The 15,981-nt window shown below is 37.9% G+C and overlaps 1 protein-coding gene across 11 annotated transcripts in view; it reads left to right on the top strand.

Moving 5' to 3' along the window:
* The window catches only part of Ctl2 (Choline transporter-like 2), a 127,953-nt gene extending 112,609 nt beyond the window's left edge, over positions 1-15,344 (top strand). For all 11 annotated transcript variants that reach the window (XM_068382888.1, XM_068382894.1, XM_068382891.1 and 8 more), the window contains 4 exons: positions 2,208-2,365; positions 8,730-8,915; positions 10,273-10,381; positions 12,370-15,344. In XM_068382888.1, coding sequence (XP_068238989.1) covers positions 2,208-2,365; positions 8,730-8,915; positions 10,273-10,381; positions 12,370-12,699 — 783 coding nt within the window. In that variant the 3' untranslated portion in view covers positions 12,700-15,344. The remainder of the gene's footprint in view (positions 1-2,207; positions 2,366-8,729; positions 8,916-10,272; positions 10,382-12,369) is intronic.
* The last annotated feature ends 637 nt before the right edge of the window (positions 15,345-15,981 follow it).

Raw genomic sequence — 15,981 nt, forward strand, 5'->3', positions numbered from 1 at the left:
AGCGGTGTTGTGATGGAAATTTATAAGGTAGTAAAATTGAACCACAATAGAATGGTCTATCCAAGAAAGTGTAGCCCATTGTGTAATTCCTCAAGATCCTTTTAACCCCCTGTGGCATTGTCTTTAACTTTTCATCCAATCCTTTCTATTACTTCTTATTTAACTTCTCCACTTCTTTATCTTCTCCCTGCTATAATTTTCACTCTTTATTTGATAAAATTCCTTCTATTGAATTGCATGTTAGTTCATAAATGCAACTCTGTTGTCTTATTAAATTGATTCATAACGATCATCTCGGAGGAAGCAGGGTAATACAAGATGAGTAGATATCCAGCTGGGTAAAGTTAATTCACCAGTCAGCTAACATTATAAGGAATAAGGATCTGTGTAAAGAACCTTAGTGTATTCCTTTCTCCCCAAAACTTTTGTCTGAGCAAAGATCTGGCAGTAATTTTAGTCTTCTGGAAGCATTTTAAACGTTATAGATTCTGTTTGAGCAAAGATCTGGCAGTTATTTTAGTCTTCTAGAAAGCATTTTAAATGTTACTTGAGCTAATTAAAAAGGTTTACGAGGATCATATGCTGCTTCAGTTGACTGGAAGTCCTACTAGAGAATGTGGAATACTAGGAATTTTGGTTTCCCAGCAGCGAATGACTTTGTTTCTCTTAACATAGCAAATACAGATTAGGGATATAGTGTGATATAGTGAGAATGTACTTATTACCATACAAAAATTAATTTGAATAGACACGAAATCATTTTAATAATTTTGCAAAGAGGCAGGTGGTGTATTTTTCTAATCCCATAGTCATTCTCAATCCTTTTTTTGAACTGACAAAACATTAGAAATATCTTAATATTTAGTACCATTTTTCAGTATGTACTTTCAATATTGGTTTTGGTAATGAAAAACATTTAAGTCCTTTTTGTTTGAAACTTTTTTAGTAGCATTTATGTAGAAGAATATTTTTATGGGAAAAAAGGGTAATCCAACTTGCTCATACTGAAACATGTTTCAGTAGATGGTTGGATCTTTTTATGCATTAATTGATCTTTATATGAAGCATTAAGAGGAGATTTAAAGCTATCGAGTTTAGTAAAATAACCGTACTTTTCATAAATTGTTTCAGCTGAATGATGATACGAGAATAGCTTTGCAGGTATGGTATCGAACTGTACACAAAGCACAAGCATAGCTGTTTATTACGTTTACCTACATGTTAAAGCACATAATCTAGTACTGTACTGAACATTGCATTTCATTAATTTCTCATTTCATACTGTGTTAGTGTGCAGAAATTAGTAAATTTCATTTCATTCTTTTATTTCATGCATTTCACTTTTTTATTTATACATTTTGTTGAAATATGATCACTAGTTTAGGCACAGATTGTATCACTATTTCTAATCATAAACTTTAATGTGTAATCTAATAACAGAAGTGTTAGCGTATCAAACGTGCCTCATTTTCTCAAGCATATTACTCCCAACAATAAAAGATGGAGTTATTCTTTAGAGTTATATATTCACCCAATCCAGTATCATACTGCTAAACCATTTAAGGATAAAACATATTTGAGCTTTACTTGTATAACTTTGTCTGGAAGGAAATAAACTTCAGTGTACAGTATCACTAGGATTTGTATTTAGGAGTAGCTACTAATTGGTTATGACGTCGGGAAAATGTTACTGGACAAAAGATTGGAGACCTCTTAGTTTTGGGAAACTTTTCAATTCTGTGCAGTTATTTTTGGGGTAGATATCCGAATATTCTAGATGATTTATTTGCTGTAAATAACGACAAATTTAGTTCTTAACCCTTTTACCCCCAATGGACGTACTGATACGTTTCACAAAACTCATCCCTTTACCCCCATGGACGTACTGGTACGTCCTTGCAAAAAACTGCTATTCACATATTTTGCATATTTTTGATAACTTTATGAGAAACTTCAGGCATTTTCCAAAAGAATGAGACCAACCTGACCTCTCTATGATGAAAATTAAGGCTGTTAGAGCAATTCAAAAATTATATATATTGCAAAATGTGCTTGAAAAAAAAAATGCCTGCGGGTTAAGGGTTGGAAAGTTCCAAATAGCTTGGGGGTAAAATGGTTAATTGTAATTTTAATTAGAATGGCATGATTTGTTGCGTAAAAATAGACATTTTGACTCAGGCTTATGGACATTTATTTTGTATTTACAGATCTACAATGTCTTTGCCCTCTTTTGGGCCATGTTCTTTGTGTCCGCCTTTGGCGAAATGGTTTTGGCTGGTACTTTTGCTTCCTGGTATTGGGCTTTCAACAAGTCTAAGGATGTCCCTTCTTTGCCAGTAACCATGAGTTTTGGAAGAACTATCAGGTACTGTGATGTTTGGAGTCTTAATTTGGTTTGTAGTTATACAAATTTTGTTATAGTTATACAAATTTTGTTATGAGTAAATACTGTATATGAAGTTAGAGTCATATGGGCCAATGCAAGGGCTAAATGCAGAGCAAGGAGATTATTCAGTGTTGTCATAGTTATGAATAAATTTATATGGAAAAATTACCATGGTATCATTAATATTCTAATAGAAACATAAAATAGTGCATAAGAACTATTTTTTTCTTGTATGAAGACATACCTGTATCCTTTAATCAACAAGTAGTCCATGAGCCTGGCACCATATTTTAATGTTTTTACAGTAGTACCAAATGAACGGACTAAATACCATTATAATTTTCAAGTAGTTCAAACCTTCAACCATATAGATTTATGTAATGGACAAGTCGGATATACAGCTAAGTGGGCTTTTATCCACTAAATTTGAAAGACTTTACTGTTTTGAGTGATTTTTAGTATAAACCAAATTGGGTTATAAAAGCATAGGAAACTTTATTATGTGAAAACTGAAGAACACCAAATAATCTTATGCTCTCAGTTATGTTTTTGAGACTACTGTATTTCAATTTGTGTACCTAGAATAGAAATTAAACATACTTCAACCTGTCAGATTTAATTTTACACACATTTTGATTCTTATATTTTGTAGAATCAGCAGTTTCAGGGATATAACCCAAATTTGTTTATAATAAAAATCCCCCAAAAAGTAGTTAAAAAGGGATTTTGACGAAGGAAAAATCTATTTCTGGGGAGAGACCTGTGGCGCCCGGTGAAAAGGGGTCCTTCTAATACACTTTTCTGATAAAATCTTCCAATTATACCAGAGAAAGATAAAAGCATGGAATGCAGAGGTTACTACCCTCGCGCGAGCACCTTGTGGGTGTCGTGTATAAAGCAAAGGCGCGTGAAAGCCACTATTCACAGGCTGTCTTCCATTTAGTTAATTCCTTCGTCAAAGGGATGGGCCGATACAGAGGCACCAGCCATGCTACCAGAGCCACGCCACCCACGCCCCGACGCGAGTGCCATCTGAACAACATCCTTCTGTACTGGACATGATGGCTTGGAAAGGAAAGGGTGGGATCGTGCAAAAGAATAGGGAAGGGTTTCACCGGGCGCCACAGGTCTCTCCCCAGAAATAGATTTTTCCTTCGTCAAAATCCCTTTTCTGGGTCGACCTGTGGCGGCCGGTGAAAATGTACCAGAGAATGCCTTCCAAGCCCAATAATAATTAGTAATGAGGGGAGAGAAAAAACACCATGTAAGGAAAATCATATATTATATTAAGGTAAGTAAGCATGAATCATAAACTAGCCACAGGACATAGTGAGCGTAAGGCTAAACAAACATGATAACAAGGAAGCCTCCGAGTATCAGAGCACAACAAGCAACAAAACTGACACGGCTAAGAATACCCCAACACTAAATTTACGGTAAACACATTAAAAGTTACAATCATCTTAACCTAATATGTAATAAACTAGGGCTAACGAACCACCAAGGAAGCGGCGTCGTGGTGCGAGTGGCGGGTAGGAAGGAGAAGAAAAGAGATGGATGAAAGGAAGAACAAGAGATCACTGGGGAGAGATACGGCTCCCAGCTGCAACCGTTGGGTATTTAAGGGCCTGTAAGTTCTTTAGATAGTGGCGTTTGAAGACCATAGGAGATTTCCAACCCGTGTACTTTTTAAGGTCATCAAAATCCATATTTTGGAAATAATTGATGGAGGTAGCTACTGACCGGATATCATGAGCATTGGGAAATGATCCCGCATTGGCTTGTTTAATGAAGTATAGGATCTGTTGCCTAATACCCTGAATGGAAATGGTACCTCCTTGTTCTCTGATAAACAAGGGGCCAGACGATCGGGTAGCAGTCCTAGCTAAAAAGGCCTTGAGAGTAGTGACTGGTCATAGAGAAGTATCTTGGAGAAGAGGAATAATCTTCCAAGGGGGCCACCTATTTTGGGGGTCTTCATTTTTACCTAGGAAAAAGAAGTACTTCACCTGAAGGGAGGAAATCGATGTTTTCCGAGTTTCGTGAGAGAGCTGCTAGTTCTGAGATTCTAGCATCCGAGGCCAAAGCTGTTAGAAATAAAGTCTTCCTAAGAAGAGTGATATAGGAGCAGGATTCGTTGTCTGTGTCTGATGCAAGTCTGAGGACATCATTCAGAGACCAAGAGACCTTTTGTGGGCGAACCGAAGGTCGAAGCCTAGCACATGCTTTTGGAATAGATGAGAAATAAGAATCCGCCAGGTTAATGTTAAACCCAACCAGGAAGACCTTCTTCAAAGCTGACTTAATGGTGGTTATAGTGCTAGCTGCTAGGCCTTTGTCAAATATGGACCTAAAGAAGGAGATGGCTAAATTAGGAGTCATAACAGTATGGTCTGAATTCTTTAAGAAATCTGCTAGTTTCTTAACTGCCGAATCATATTGGCGAATCGTAGAGTCCCTTTTGTCTGATTCTATAAAGAGGACATTATCCGGGTCGATGTTCGCATCCTTACGAGCCGCAAACTTCATGAAATCCACAAAGTTAGGGTTTTGGCTATCCTTGAGGAATCGGACACAGTCCGAGTTTGGACCACTTGGGTCAGTTTGGGGAATGGGATCCGGAAGGGACGGAGCTTCAACTCGAGGAGGAGACAAAACCAACCGCTCTTTGGCCAGTGAGGTGCCACTAAGGCCACTGCCCCGTGGAAGGAGCGGAGTTTGTGTAAGACTTTCAGTAGAAGATTCACTGGTGGGAATAAGTAGATCTTCTGCCAATGGTTCCAATCCAGGGTTAATGCGTCCATGGCATAAGCCTGAGGGTCCAGGTTCGGGGTCACATAACAGGGGAGTTTGTGATTGAGTTGGGTCGCGAATAGATCTACCTGGAGACCTGGAACCAGCCTGAGTATCCACCGGAAGGAGTGTATGTCTAGGGACCATTCTGATTCCAGTGGTTTTGTCCTGGATAATGAGTCTGCTATTACATTCTGGACTCCTGCTAGGTGAGTTGCTGACAGGACCCAGTTTTTGTCGGCTGCCAAGGCGAAGATAGTGACCAGGATCTGATTCAGGTTGGGTGACTTGGATCCCCCTCTGTTGAGGCAGTGTACTACTGCTGTGCTGTCTGAGACCACTCTGATGTGGGTCGACCTCGGAGGAGAGATTCTCTTCAGGGTCAAGAACACTGCCATGGCTTCGAGAACATTGATATGGAATTGCTTCATGGCGGGTGACCAAGACCCCTGAAACATCTGATGTTGGGAGTAACCCCCCATCCACTCAGAGACGCGTCGGTATGAATTGTCACTTGTGGAGAGGGGAACTGTAGAGGAACCGATTTGGAGAGGTTCCTCCGTTCGGACCATGGTCGTAGTCTCATTATTAAGACAGAGGGGATCTTCGAGATCTTGTCTCTCAAAGGTATTGTCGCCCTCTTTCTCCAAACTTGATTGATGTCTTTGAGTTTGGCTTTTAATAGGAGATCGGTCAGTGAGGCAAATTGGAGAAGGCCGAGGATGCGTTCTAGAGCTCTTCTGGACACCTGTTTGTGCTTGAGAAAGTTCCTGACCTTGGAAGCTATGTCCCTTACCTTCTTGGGAGGAAGGGAGAGCCTGTGCTTTGAAAGGTCCCACCGGATGCCTAACCATTCCAAGCGGCTTGATGGTTGTAGGCGAGACTTTCGGAGATTGACTTGGAATCCCAGTTTGGCGAGAAAGTGAATTACCTCCGACGTAGCTCTGTTGCATTCCTGGGTCGACTGGGCCCAAATGAGCCAATCGTCCAGATAGGCGATGATCTGTATCCCTTGGTTTCTGAGTTGTTCGAGCACCGTCTCTCCCAGTTTCGTGAATATCCTGGGGGCAATGCTGAGACCGAAGGGCATGACCTTGAATGCAAAGGCTTTCCTGCCGAGACGGAAGCCTAGGTAAGGAGAGAAGTTTCGAGCTACTGGGACATGATAATAGGCGTCGGTAAGATCGATAGAGGTGGTGACGGCCCCACGGGGAAGTAAGGTCCGTACCTGAGAGATAGTCAGCATACGGAACTTGTCGCAGAGGATGTAAGAGTTTAGTTTCGACAAGTCCAGAACTACCCTCAACGCCGACGAGTCTTTCTTCGGGACTGTAAACAGGCGGCCTTGGAATTTCAGGGATCGAACCCGTTTGATCGCTTTCTTCATGAGTAACTGTGTAGTGTACTCTTCCAGGATGGGAGTGGGTCTCTGGAAGAAGGTCACTGGTGGAGGAGGAGATCCCTGTGACCATTTCCAACCCAAGCCCTTGGATATTATGCTGTGAGCCCATGGACTGAAGGCCCAATGGTCTCGGAAGTGATAAAGTCTCCCTCCTACCGGCAAGACATCATTGGGAGGGAGTGAACCTAGGTCCCCTCCCTCCACGAGCACCCCTTGCTTTAGGTCCGCCTCGCTGACGGAACTGTCCTCTAGCTCTGAAGCTTCCTCTCTGGTGTCCACGAAAGGAACCGGAGGATTCGTAGGTAGGGTTGTATGCAGGAGAGGACATCCAAGTGGGGTTGGGCTGTGTACCAGGGGGAGCAGTGAGGTAGACTACTTGCTGAGGGGGAGCCGGTTGTTGAGAAGTCGAAGCAGAGGAAGACTGTGTCGACGAGTTACCCCGGACCGTCTTGTAAGGAATAAATCTCTGCTTCTTCTTGAACGTCTGTTTCTGGGATTCGATCCTTCTTTTGGTCGAGAGACCCCACCTTACTTGCAAATTTTGGTATGCCCTCGCCGCGTCCTGAAGAACCTTATCAACTTCGTTCTGAGGGAAGAGGTTCTTACCCCAGCAGGAGGACGCTATCAGCCTGTTCGGTTCATGTCTGATGGAGGCCTCAGACAGAACGAACTTCCTGCAACTAACTCGAGCCGACCAGAAGACATGGAGGTCTATTTGGTAGGACAGCAGCAGGTTCTTTGTGACGACTCGGAACAATGTTTCCTCTGGGTAAACCGATGCTAGGGACTCAATGGAGGTGATGGAGTGGAGGGACCTAGCTAGTCTATTACGGGTCTCGAACTCAGTTTTGAGAAGACTCTCCAGTAATCTGGGGAGCTTCTCAGAGAAAAGAGTAGAGGCACAGTCCGGGTCTAGCTTCCCCACTGTGAAGGTAGAAGACGCGTCGTCCCAAGTTGCAGAGGTACCCGGAATAAGCAATGAGGTGGGGTCCGTCTCCTTGAGAGCCGGCATGGAAGAGCCTTCCTTGATGGCCTGTATTGTCAGCTCTGTGATTTTGTCTATGAGCGGCAAAGAGATGGAGGCCGCCGTCGTAAAAATAGTGTAGGCACCTTTGTGTGGGGTGAGCTTCGGTCATGACGAAATAAATCCACAAGAGTGAAAAAGCCGAGAGCACAACAATATACACACACGCTAGCAAGTCCAAATTAGAAGGATGTTGTTCAGATGGCGCTCGCGTCGGGGCGTGGGTGGCGTGGCTCTGGTAGCATGGCTGGTGCCTCTGTATCGGCCCATCCCTTTGACGAAGGAATTAACTAAATGGAAGACAGCCTGTGAATAGTGGCTTTCATGCGCCTTTGCTTTATACACAACACCCACAAGGTGCTCGCGCGAGGGTAGTAACCTCTGCATTCCATGCTTTTATCTTTCTCTGGTATAATTGGAAGATTTTATCAGAAAAGTGTATTAGAAGGACCCCTTTTCACCGGCCACCACAGGTCGACCCAGAAAACCCATTTAGCTGTACATATGACTGTCCATCACATATATCCATATGGTTGAAGGTTTGACCTACAGGACTTGAAAATCACTATGGCATTTAGTCCCTCCATTTGGTCCTAAAATTTTGTGTGGCTCATAGACTGTGTGTAACCATATTCAAACGCTACCTATATATGTACTGTACTGTACTGAATTTCTTTTTAAAGCAGGCCATGACACTTATAAAATATTCCTGAAATGATAAACAAAGAATATTACAGTATTTATTACTTTGAATTGATCAAATTGAATAGTATAAGATGTCCTCTTTGCTTTATTCATACAGTTTTCCAAAAAAAGAAATAGAACACCATGACAGAGACTAATTCAGTACACACCAACTTAATAATGATCTCGTTTTTGTACTTGCTTATATACCGATATCTGCACATTAGTAACGAAATGGAGCATGAAAGTATTTCCAATATTGTAATGTAATTTCATTCTGTAACATAACTAATTTTATAACAAAAAAGCATGAATTCTTTCAATGTTATGTACTTTGACATTTTTTTTAATGCCCTCTTTAGAACAATTTGTCTTGGCCTACACGTTATTTCCTTCTTGTCTTCAGTAAGGCATCTATTAACCTTAAGTTTCTTATGCAGGTATCATGTTGGAACATTGGCATTTGGATCCTTGATTATTGCTATAGTACGAATGATTCGTGTGATTTTGGAGTACATTGATCACAAAATCAAGCAGAAGACGGACAACAAAATTATCCATTGCCTCATGTGTTGCTGTAAATGCTGCCTTTGGTGCTTGGAGAAGTTCCTTAAATTCATCAACAGGTATGGTACTAGAAATGAGAACCTCAAATATTATATAAACCCATTGCCAATATGATTATTATTGTTTCTCATAGTACAAGTTACTGTTTCTGACCTTCGGACCAGTTTATATCAAAAGCCCTCTAGTACAGTATTTGAGAGCATGCTGAACTCTTGAACAGTAATTCCATGTTATTTCGAGCCTAATGTAAAAACCAAAGGATCGCACATCTTTCTATAAATTAAGACATCAAAATGCATAGTGTCTGAAAAGTAAACTAGCAATAATCACTATAATATTGAAGCTCTTATGTCAAGGGGTTGTTTACCAGTATATAGTCATACCTCATGTTAAGTTATTTTTTACTCTTCCCTTTTTGTTAAAGAATAATCGGAAAAATTAATGTAATTATTATTGATTTACAATTTATAGTACTGTATACATTATTTGCTATTAAAATCAATGATTTTTTTTAGAAAGACCATAAAAAAAGTTGAACCATTGAATGAAATACAGTATATTGTATTAGCAATGATATTGAGCTTTCATAAGGTTGAAGGATAACTAGGTGATTTAAAAAACTAGTTGGTATTAGATTTTTTTTTCCTCGTCCTATCACAAGTTTCGGAACCAATTAACTTTATACATGGGATGAGTGTGATGCCTTTCATGCAGTGAAATCTTCCTAGTGTTAATTTTGACTGTTCATACAAAATCTTTAGCAAAGATAAGGAAATATGACCAGTTGCATCTTTTCCTAAGAATAAAATAAAACTAAGTATGTCAAAAAAGAAAATTCGTTTTTTTTTTATTAGATGAATTTAAGAGTTGATTGCTATTGTGTCTAAATGCACAGAAATTTACATTTCAATTACAGTATTATTATTAATCTACTAGTTTAATTCTTTTCAAGTGTTATTGGTTATAAAGATATATAAAGATTAAAATATATCATGAAAAGAATGAAAACTGGTGTCATTTTGGCAACTTTTTGTATCTTTAAAGGGTGATTTAGGGACTCCTATTTTTATGCGTACAGTATTTTTAATGTAAAGCTGGATCAAAGGATGAAATTTTGTGTATTCCTAGAGACTTTGAAAACCACATAACTTTTAGATATTATTGTTATTATTATTACGAACGAGGCTACAACTCTACTTGGAAAAGCAAGACGCTATAAGCCCAAAGGCTCCAACTGGGAAAAATAGTCGAGTGAGGAAAGGAAAAAAGGAAATAAATAAACAATCAGAGAAGAATAAACAATTGAAATATGGCATCCTTCTAAAATGGTGACTTTAGAGCATATTTTTTATTACCATTACTTTTGTTCATTTAGCCTATGCTGTAGTGAGTTTATGGATTACTTCTTTTTTCTAGGAATGCTTATGTGTACTGCGCAATTTACGGTAAAAACTTCTGCGTTTCTGCCAAGAATGCTTTCTCTCTCATCATGAGGAACATAGCTCGTGTTGTTGTTCTGGACAAGGTAAGAAATCTAGTTTTAAGTCCTTTGAAATCCTAATATATTTCTATATTCATTGGTAACATGAATTGTGCCTCCTCCATGATGATAAGAGTTTATTGTGGCCTTGTTGTACTGCCTTAAGCTTTGTGAGATTTGACAAAACTTTTAGCGAAGAAAATTTTCCTATTGTCTTAAGGTTGATAATAACTCGAAGGGTAGCCTTCTTCCATCTGGTATCAAAATTATTTTCATCTTTGTAAATTGTTGATGGTATTATCCTATTGTAAAAGACTAGATATGAAAATGATAATGTATAGTAGGGTAATGAGGTTTGGTTGATAAAATAGGATTTTTTAAATAAATGTAAATTGAAGACATACCCCAATCTATTTTTCTTTGAATTTACAGCCAGTTAAGATAGCATTTACACTTGATAGCTTATTCTACTTGAAGGGAAGCATGGAAATATATTTTTGTTTAAAATAATGTTTTTAATGTCTTGATTCCTTTTTAGATTTTGTAATAGATTAATTTGAAATTATATTTCTTTTTCTGTTGTCTTCACAAATTTTGTTATAATTTTGTTTTACTTACGTTTGTCTTCTTGTAGTTTTCATAAACTGATTATTTTACTTGTATATTTTACTTATAGATTAAATTAGTTTAATTAAGGAGAATAGAAAAGGGATTTTGACGAAGGAAAAATCTATTTCTGGGCGAGAGACCTGTGCCGCCCAGTGAAATGCTCCTTTAGCAAGGGCGCGCCCGCCAGCACGGGGAGGACCAGGGCTGGACAGGGGTGCCAACATAACACCAAACGGATACAAACCGAAAGGTAAACTAAAATACGTTAAACACTGCCGATCGAGAGTCCCCCTCGAGATAACAAGACTAAACTCTTAAAATAACAGCGATTCCATAGAATCGCGAGAAGAGTAAACTAATTTTAAAATACCAGCACAAGGCGTTTCACGGTACTAACCGAGAGGGGCACCGCCATAACCTAACAAGACATGGGATAACCATGGCGATAACAATAACAGTAAAAATAACTGCTCAAGCATCGGTAATAGCGCAAAGGTTCAAAACGAATAACAATTAGTATGGGAGACCAAATGTAAATCGTTAAGAACGAGCTAGGAGGTATCAAGAACTAAAATGGCCACCGCGTCGCGGTGCCGCCAACAATAGCGAAACAAATAAACATGAATAACACTAAAAGTAAGGCTAATGCTTCCTCCGAAAGCTCAAAAAACATAAGTCTGGTGCTTAACTTTGATGAGGAAACTTGAGAGTCCAACATCATGAACAGAAAGGGCGCTAAAATCCGAAAAGCACAAGTGAAAAAATCACAGCAACAAAGCGAGAGTGATGCTAAATGAGGAGGGACGTCATTGGCGTGGGTGAGCTTGTTGGTAGCGACAATCAGTAGTGGACTAGGGACAGCTCCTCTTGGTTTCGGGGATATTTGACGAGGAGATATCTAATTAGCACGAGACCTCTGCTTGTGATTTTCACGCCCTTGTTATAATATACCGACAGCTTTCAGGTGAGAAGCTGGGTTCATACCTGGCATTCCTATGCAATTTTTTCTCTGGTATTATTTAGCAGTTATATACCTTAGAAATGATGCTAAAGGAGCATTTCACTGGGCGGCACAGGTCGGAGCCCAGAAATAGATTTTTTGTTTACCACAAAAAATACAGTGCTTGGTATTGTAGTGGCCTTTCCAAAAATGAATTATTCCAGAAAATTGAAAGGCTTCTATTTTTGTTCATGATTATGAAATGCAGTGTAGTAGTTAAACTAGGTTCACAAAAAATACAGTGCTTAGTATTGTAGTGGCCTTTCCAAAAATGAATTATTCCAGAAAATTGAAAGGCTTCCATTTTTGTTCATGATTATGAAATGCAGTGTAGTAGTTAAACTAGGTTCACGCAAAATTCCACATATATTGGATTCAGCAAACCAAACATTTAGCTGGATCTTGAAATTATTCTGTATTTCAGGTTACCGACTTTTTGCTGTTTATCGGGAAAATGGTGGTAGTTGGCATTGTTGGAATAGCCTCTTTCTTCATCTTCAGTGGTGAAATAACCACTTTGGATTCATATCTACCTGCTATGAATTACTACCTAACCCCAGTTATCATCATCACCATTGGGACTTTCTTCATAGCCACAGCCTTCTTCTCCGTATACGCCATGGCTGTCGACACACTATTTTTGTGCTTCCTTGAAGATTGCGAGAGAAATGACGGTACCTCGGAGAAACCCTACTATATGAGCAAAGATCTCATGAAGATTTTGGAGAAGAAAAACAAGTTTAAAGAAGAATAATGATATAGATATTTGAAGAAGAAGAAGAATCAAGTTCTGGTTCTGATACAGTTACAGTACTCTGTGTTTACAAGTATATAGAAAGAGAAGACCTTGTTAATATGCATAGCTTCTCACAAGTTTTGTAGCTGGGAATTTATATAAAGACAAGCAGTTTAATTTTAAGGCCAGGATATAAAATCTAAGTAAATTTTTGCATATTGTTAATGGGTGTTTGAGATTCCCTGGATTTTTTTTTTTTTTTTTATTTCAGTATTCATGGTAGTCAAGGATATTGACTGAAAGCCAATTTAAGAGATCTAAAATCATTAATTTTAAAGATAAAAAGTTAAAGTTCTTATGAATGATGAAGCTAAAAGAAATTTATTTATTAAAGAAATACTATATTTCTAGCAAGATTTAAGACACATCTGCAATTCACCTAAAGATTTTGTAATTGAAAAGTTATTACTCTGATCATAACTATGGAGACTGCCATTCATTGCTAATGTGGTTATCCAATTTGCTTAGAAGCATTAAGACTCATGAATACCGATTGATTACTTTATTACGACTCATGAATACTGATTGATTACTTTGTGCCATTATTATTTTTTATATATAGGATTTTTGTATTTATTTTAGTGTACAAAAACTGCACAATTATTTGCTCACAAAGCGATTTTATATCTGAATCTTTGTTTTCTCACCTTTTTCCTTCACCCTTTTAGGTTCATACTTGTTCATGCTTTGATTTACAAGTTTAGGTGGATTTATTAAGAGTTCTACATTTTACATTTAATTTTCTAAAAGTAAAATAGTGTATTGTTACATTTTTTGCTATCTGTTTACTCGACTCTTTAGAGAACAATGTCTGTATTGATTTGGGTCCCACTTAAATTTTAGATAGAAATTGTATTTCAGTTGAGACACTGCGCACAAAAATGTTGCATTACATCTTCGTGCTAGTTACATTTTGTTTAGCTTTGGCAATATGCAAAGAAATAGTTACCATTGATCTCATTACTGGTACACATAGTTTTTGTATGAGTTCATAGCTGGTATGCTGTCCCCGCAAAAAGTGAGTAAAACAGCTCCTACCAATGATTTAATTTCACTTTTTGAAAAATTTCCAAGTCTACCATTAACAGATTTTATAGAATAAATGAGGACTTAACTTGTAAAATGTAATTTGACTTATGTTTCCATTGTGATATATATATATATACCATATGATATAGGATGAGCAACTGTGCCAAAAGACCACGAAAAAGAAAGTTGATTTTCCCTTTATAAGTAGTCTTTTGTAATAAATGTAATAGCATTAAAACTGTGGGATCATTTACAGAAACACATTACAGTACTTATGTACTTCACATGTTTGCAGATTGATTTAAAATGCACAAATTCATAGGTAAAATGGAACTATTAGCAGTATTCAAGGTGATGAATTCTTAGATTTTTGTATTGTACTTTTAACCATGAACAGAAACCAAAGATGTTTTATGTAGTAGTCAATACAGTAAATTTACAACTTTTGCAGATCCGTAATAGAGTTGAACCAAAGCTAAGTTCTTGTTTACATAAAATGTGTTTGCTAATACTTTTTCCTACGAGTTTAGAGATACTTTAATTCCTTTTTATTACCCAGTAATTAGTCCATTATGAACCTTTTAATTACAAATGATTAGAGCCGTTGAAAAAGGATTTCATATGTGGATATATTTCATCAGTTTTCCCTTGTACTTTCTACCAAAGGAAGCTATATCCACAAGAGTTGTGAATTTACTATATTACGGGTAAATTAGCAAAATAAACTTTCTTCGGTCATAATTTCCTTAATGTTCAGCTGAATACTGTACATTAATTTGATTTATGCTCCCTCTGATAGTTTCTTTGAGAAGTCATGAGCAAGGTGTGCAATGAAAGCAAGCGCTCCCAGAAAAAAAGATGCAATTACTTTTGCACAGACATAATAAGAAGTTTTTTAATGGAAATGTAGTGAATTTTCCATACTTTGAATCTACTTTATTTCTTTTTCAAGTAACACAGTAATGTATTGTGACAAACAGGTAGGAATTGCATCCTTTTGATTACACTAAGGAATAAGTGTTTAAAGTGAGCATTAGGATGCACTGGCAGACAGTACGTTACAAAAGGCCCATTCATTGAGTAGGATCCAGATGCATTTCACAGGAAGTTATCTTTTTTGTAATGTTCAAGAACAAATCACTGCTTTGTATTTTCTTCCATCTCAAAATATATAGATATTAGCAAGTCTATTTTTTAACTTTTCACAGATTTTACACTAAATGGATTAGTATATAGGTAAGATTGTCATTAAGTAATGACAAAGCTTTTGTTTTAGTTTTGAAATAGAAACAAGCTATTATGAAGCATTTTTATGTATAGATTGAGAATTTTAAGACAGTAGGTAGTATTTTATTGGATAAAACTTCTTGTTTGCAGCAAAGATATTGGAAAATTTTATATTTTTATACTTGAGTAACACTCATACGATTTGCCTTAAAAATTTATTATTTTTTATCTTGATGCAAATGATCCTAAATGTTACCAGCTTGAAAATATTTGGTCTGAAGTTTTTCCTAAACAAGTCAACTATAAAAAGAATATAAACTTTGAGTTCAAAATAAATAAAACGGAGACACATACTTTCATTAACCTTGATTTTATTACAGCCCAAGTCATATGCCCCACAGGTTTGGGACTCTGAAGTACACCGTCTCCTCAAAACCTCACAAGACTTCTTACAATCAATCTTCCCGAATTTTAAAAAGATATTTCCTCCTCTTCATCTTCTGGGAAGAAGCATCAGAAGGAGTAAGAGAAGCCAAAGAGGAGCAAGAAGACTTGGCGGAGGAGAAAGAGGCTCGCTTCTTCCCCTTAACAGCCTTCTTTGGAGTGGAGGTCTTGGCATCCAATGGCAATGCTACCACAGAGGAAGAAGCCACATGTGCTTTTTCAACAGTTCCAGGCACATCATCCTCCGGTGTTGATGATCGATCTTGTGAGTGACTGCTCCCGTGCTAACGAAATGACAAGTCTTGCCAGGAATATGTCTCCCTCTGCATTGGGAAGATTGTAAATCATGACCCTTGATAAGAAAAAAAGTTTATGTCCAGTCCAAGAGCATTCACCTGCTGCCAATGCAAACAGCTCGTCAAACCCGTCTCACATTCTTCTGACTGACCACTAAGGTTCTGATTGGTGAGGAAAAACTAGTGAATCAAGAAGTAAAAAATGATCTCATCCTGAGACAACAGGCTCATGATCAATACCCTT

Source organism: Palaemon carinicauda, chromosome 11 (genome assembly GCF_036898095.1).
Source record: "Palaemon carinicauda isolate YSFRI2023 chromosome 11, ASM3689809v2, whole genome shotgun sequence".
In the NCBI taxonomy this organism is placed as follows: Eukaryota; Metazoa; Arthropoda; class Malacostraca; order Decapoda; family Palaemonidae; genus Palaemon; species Palaemon carinicauda.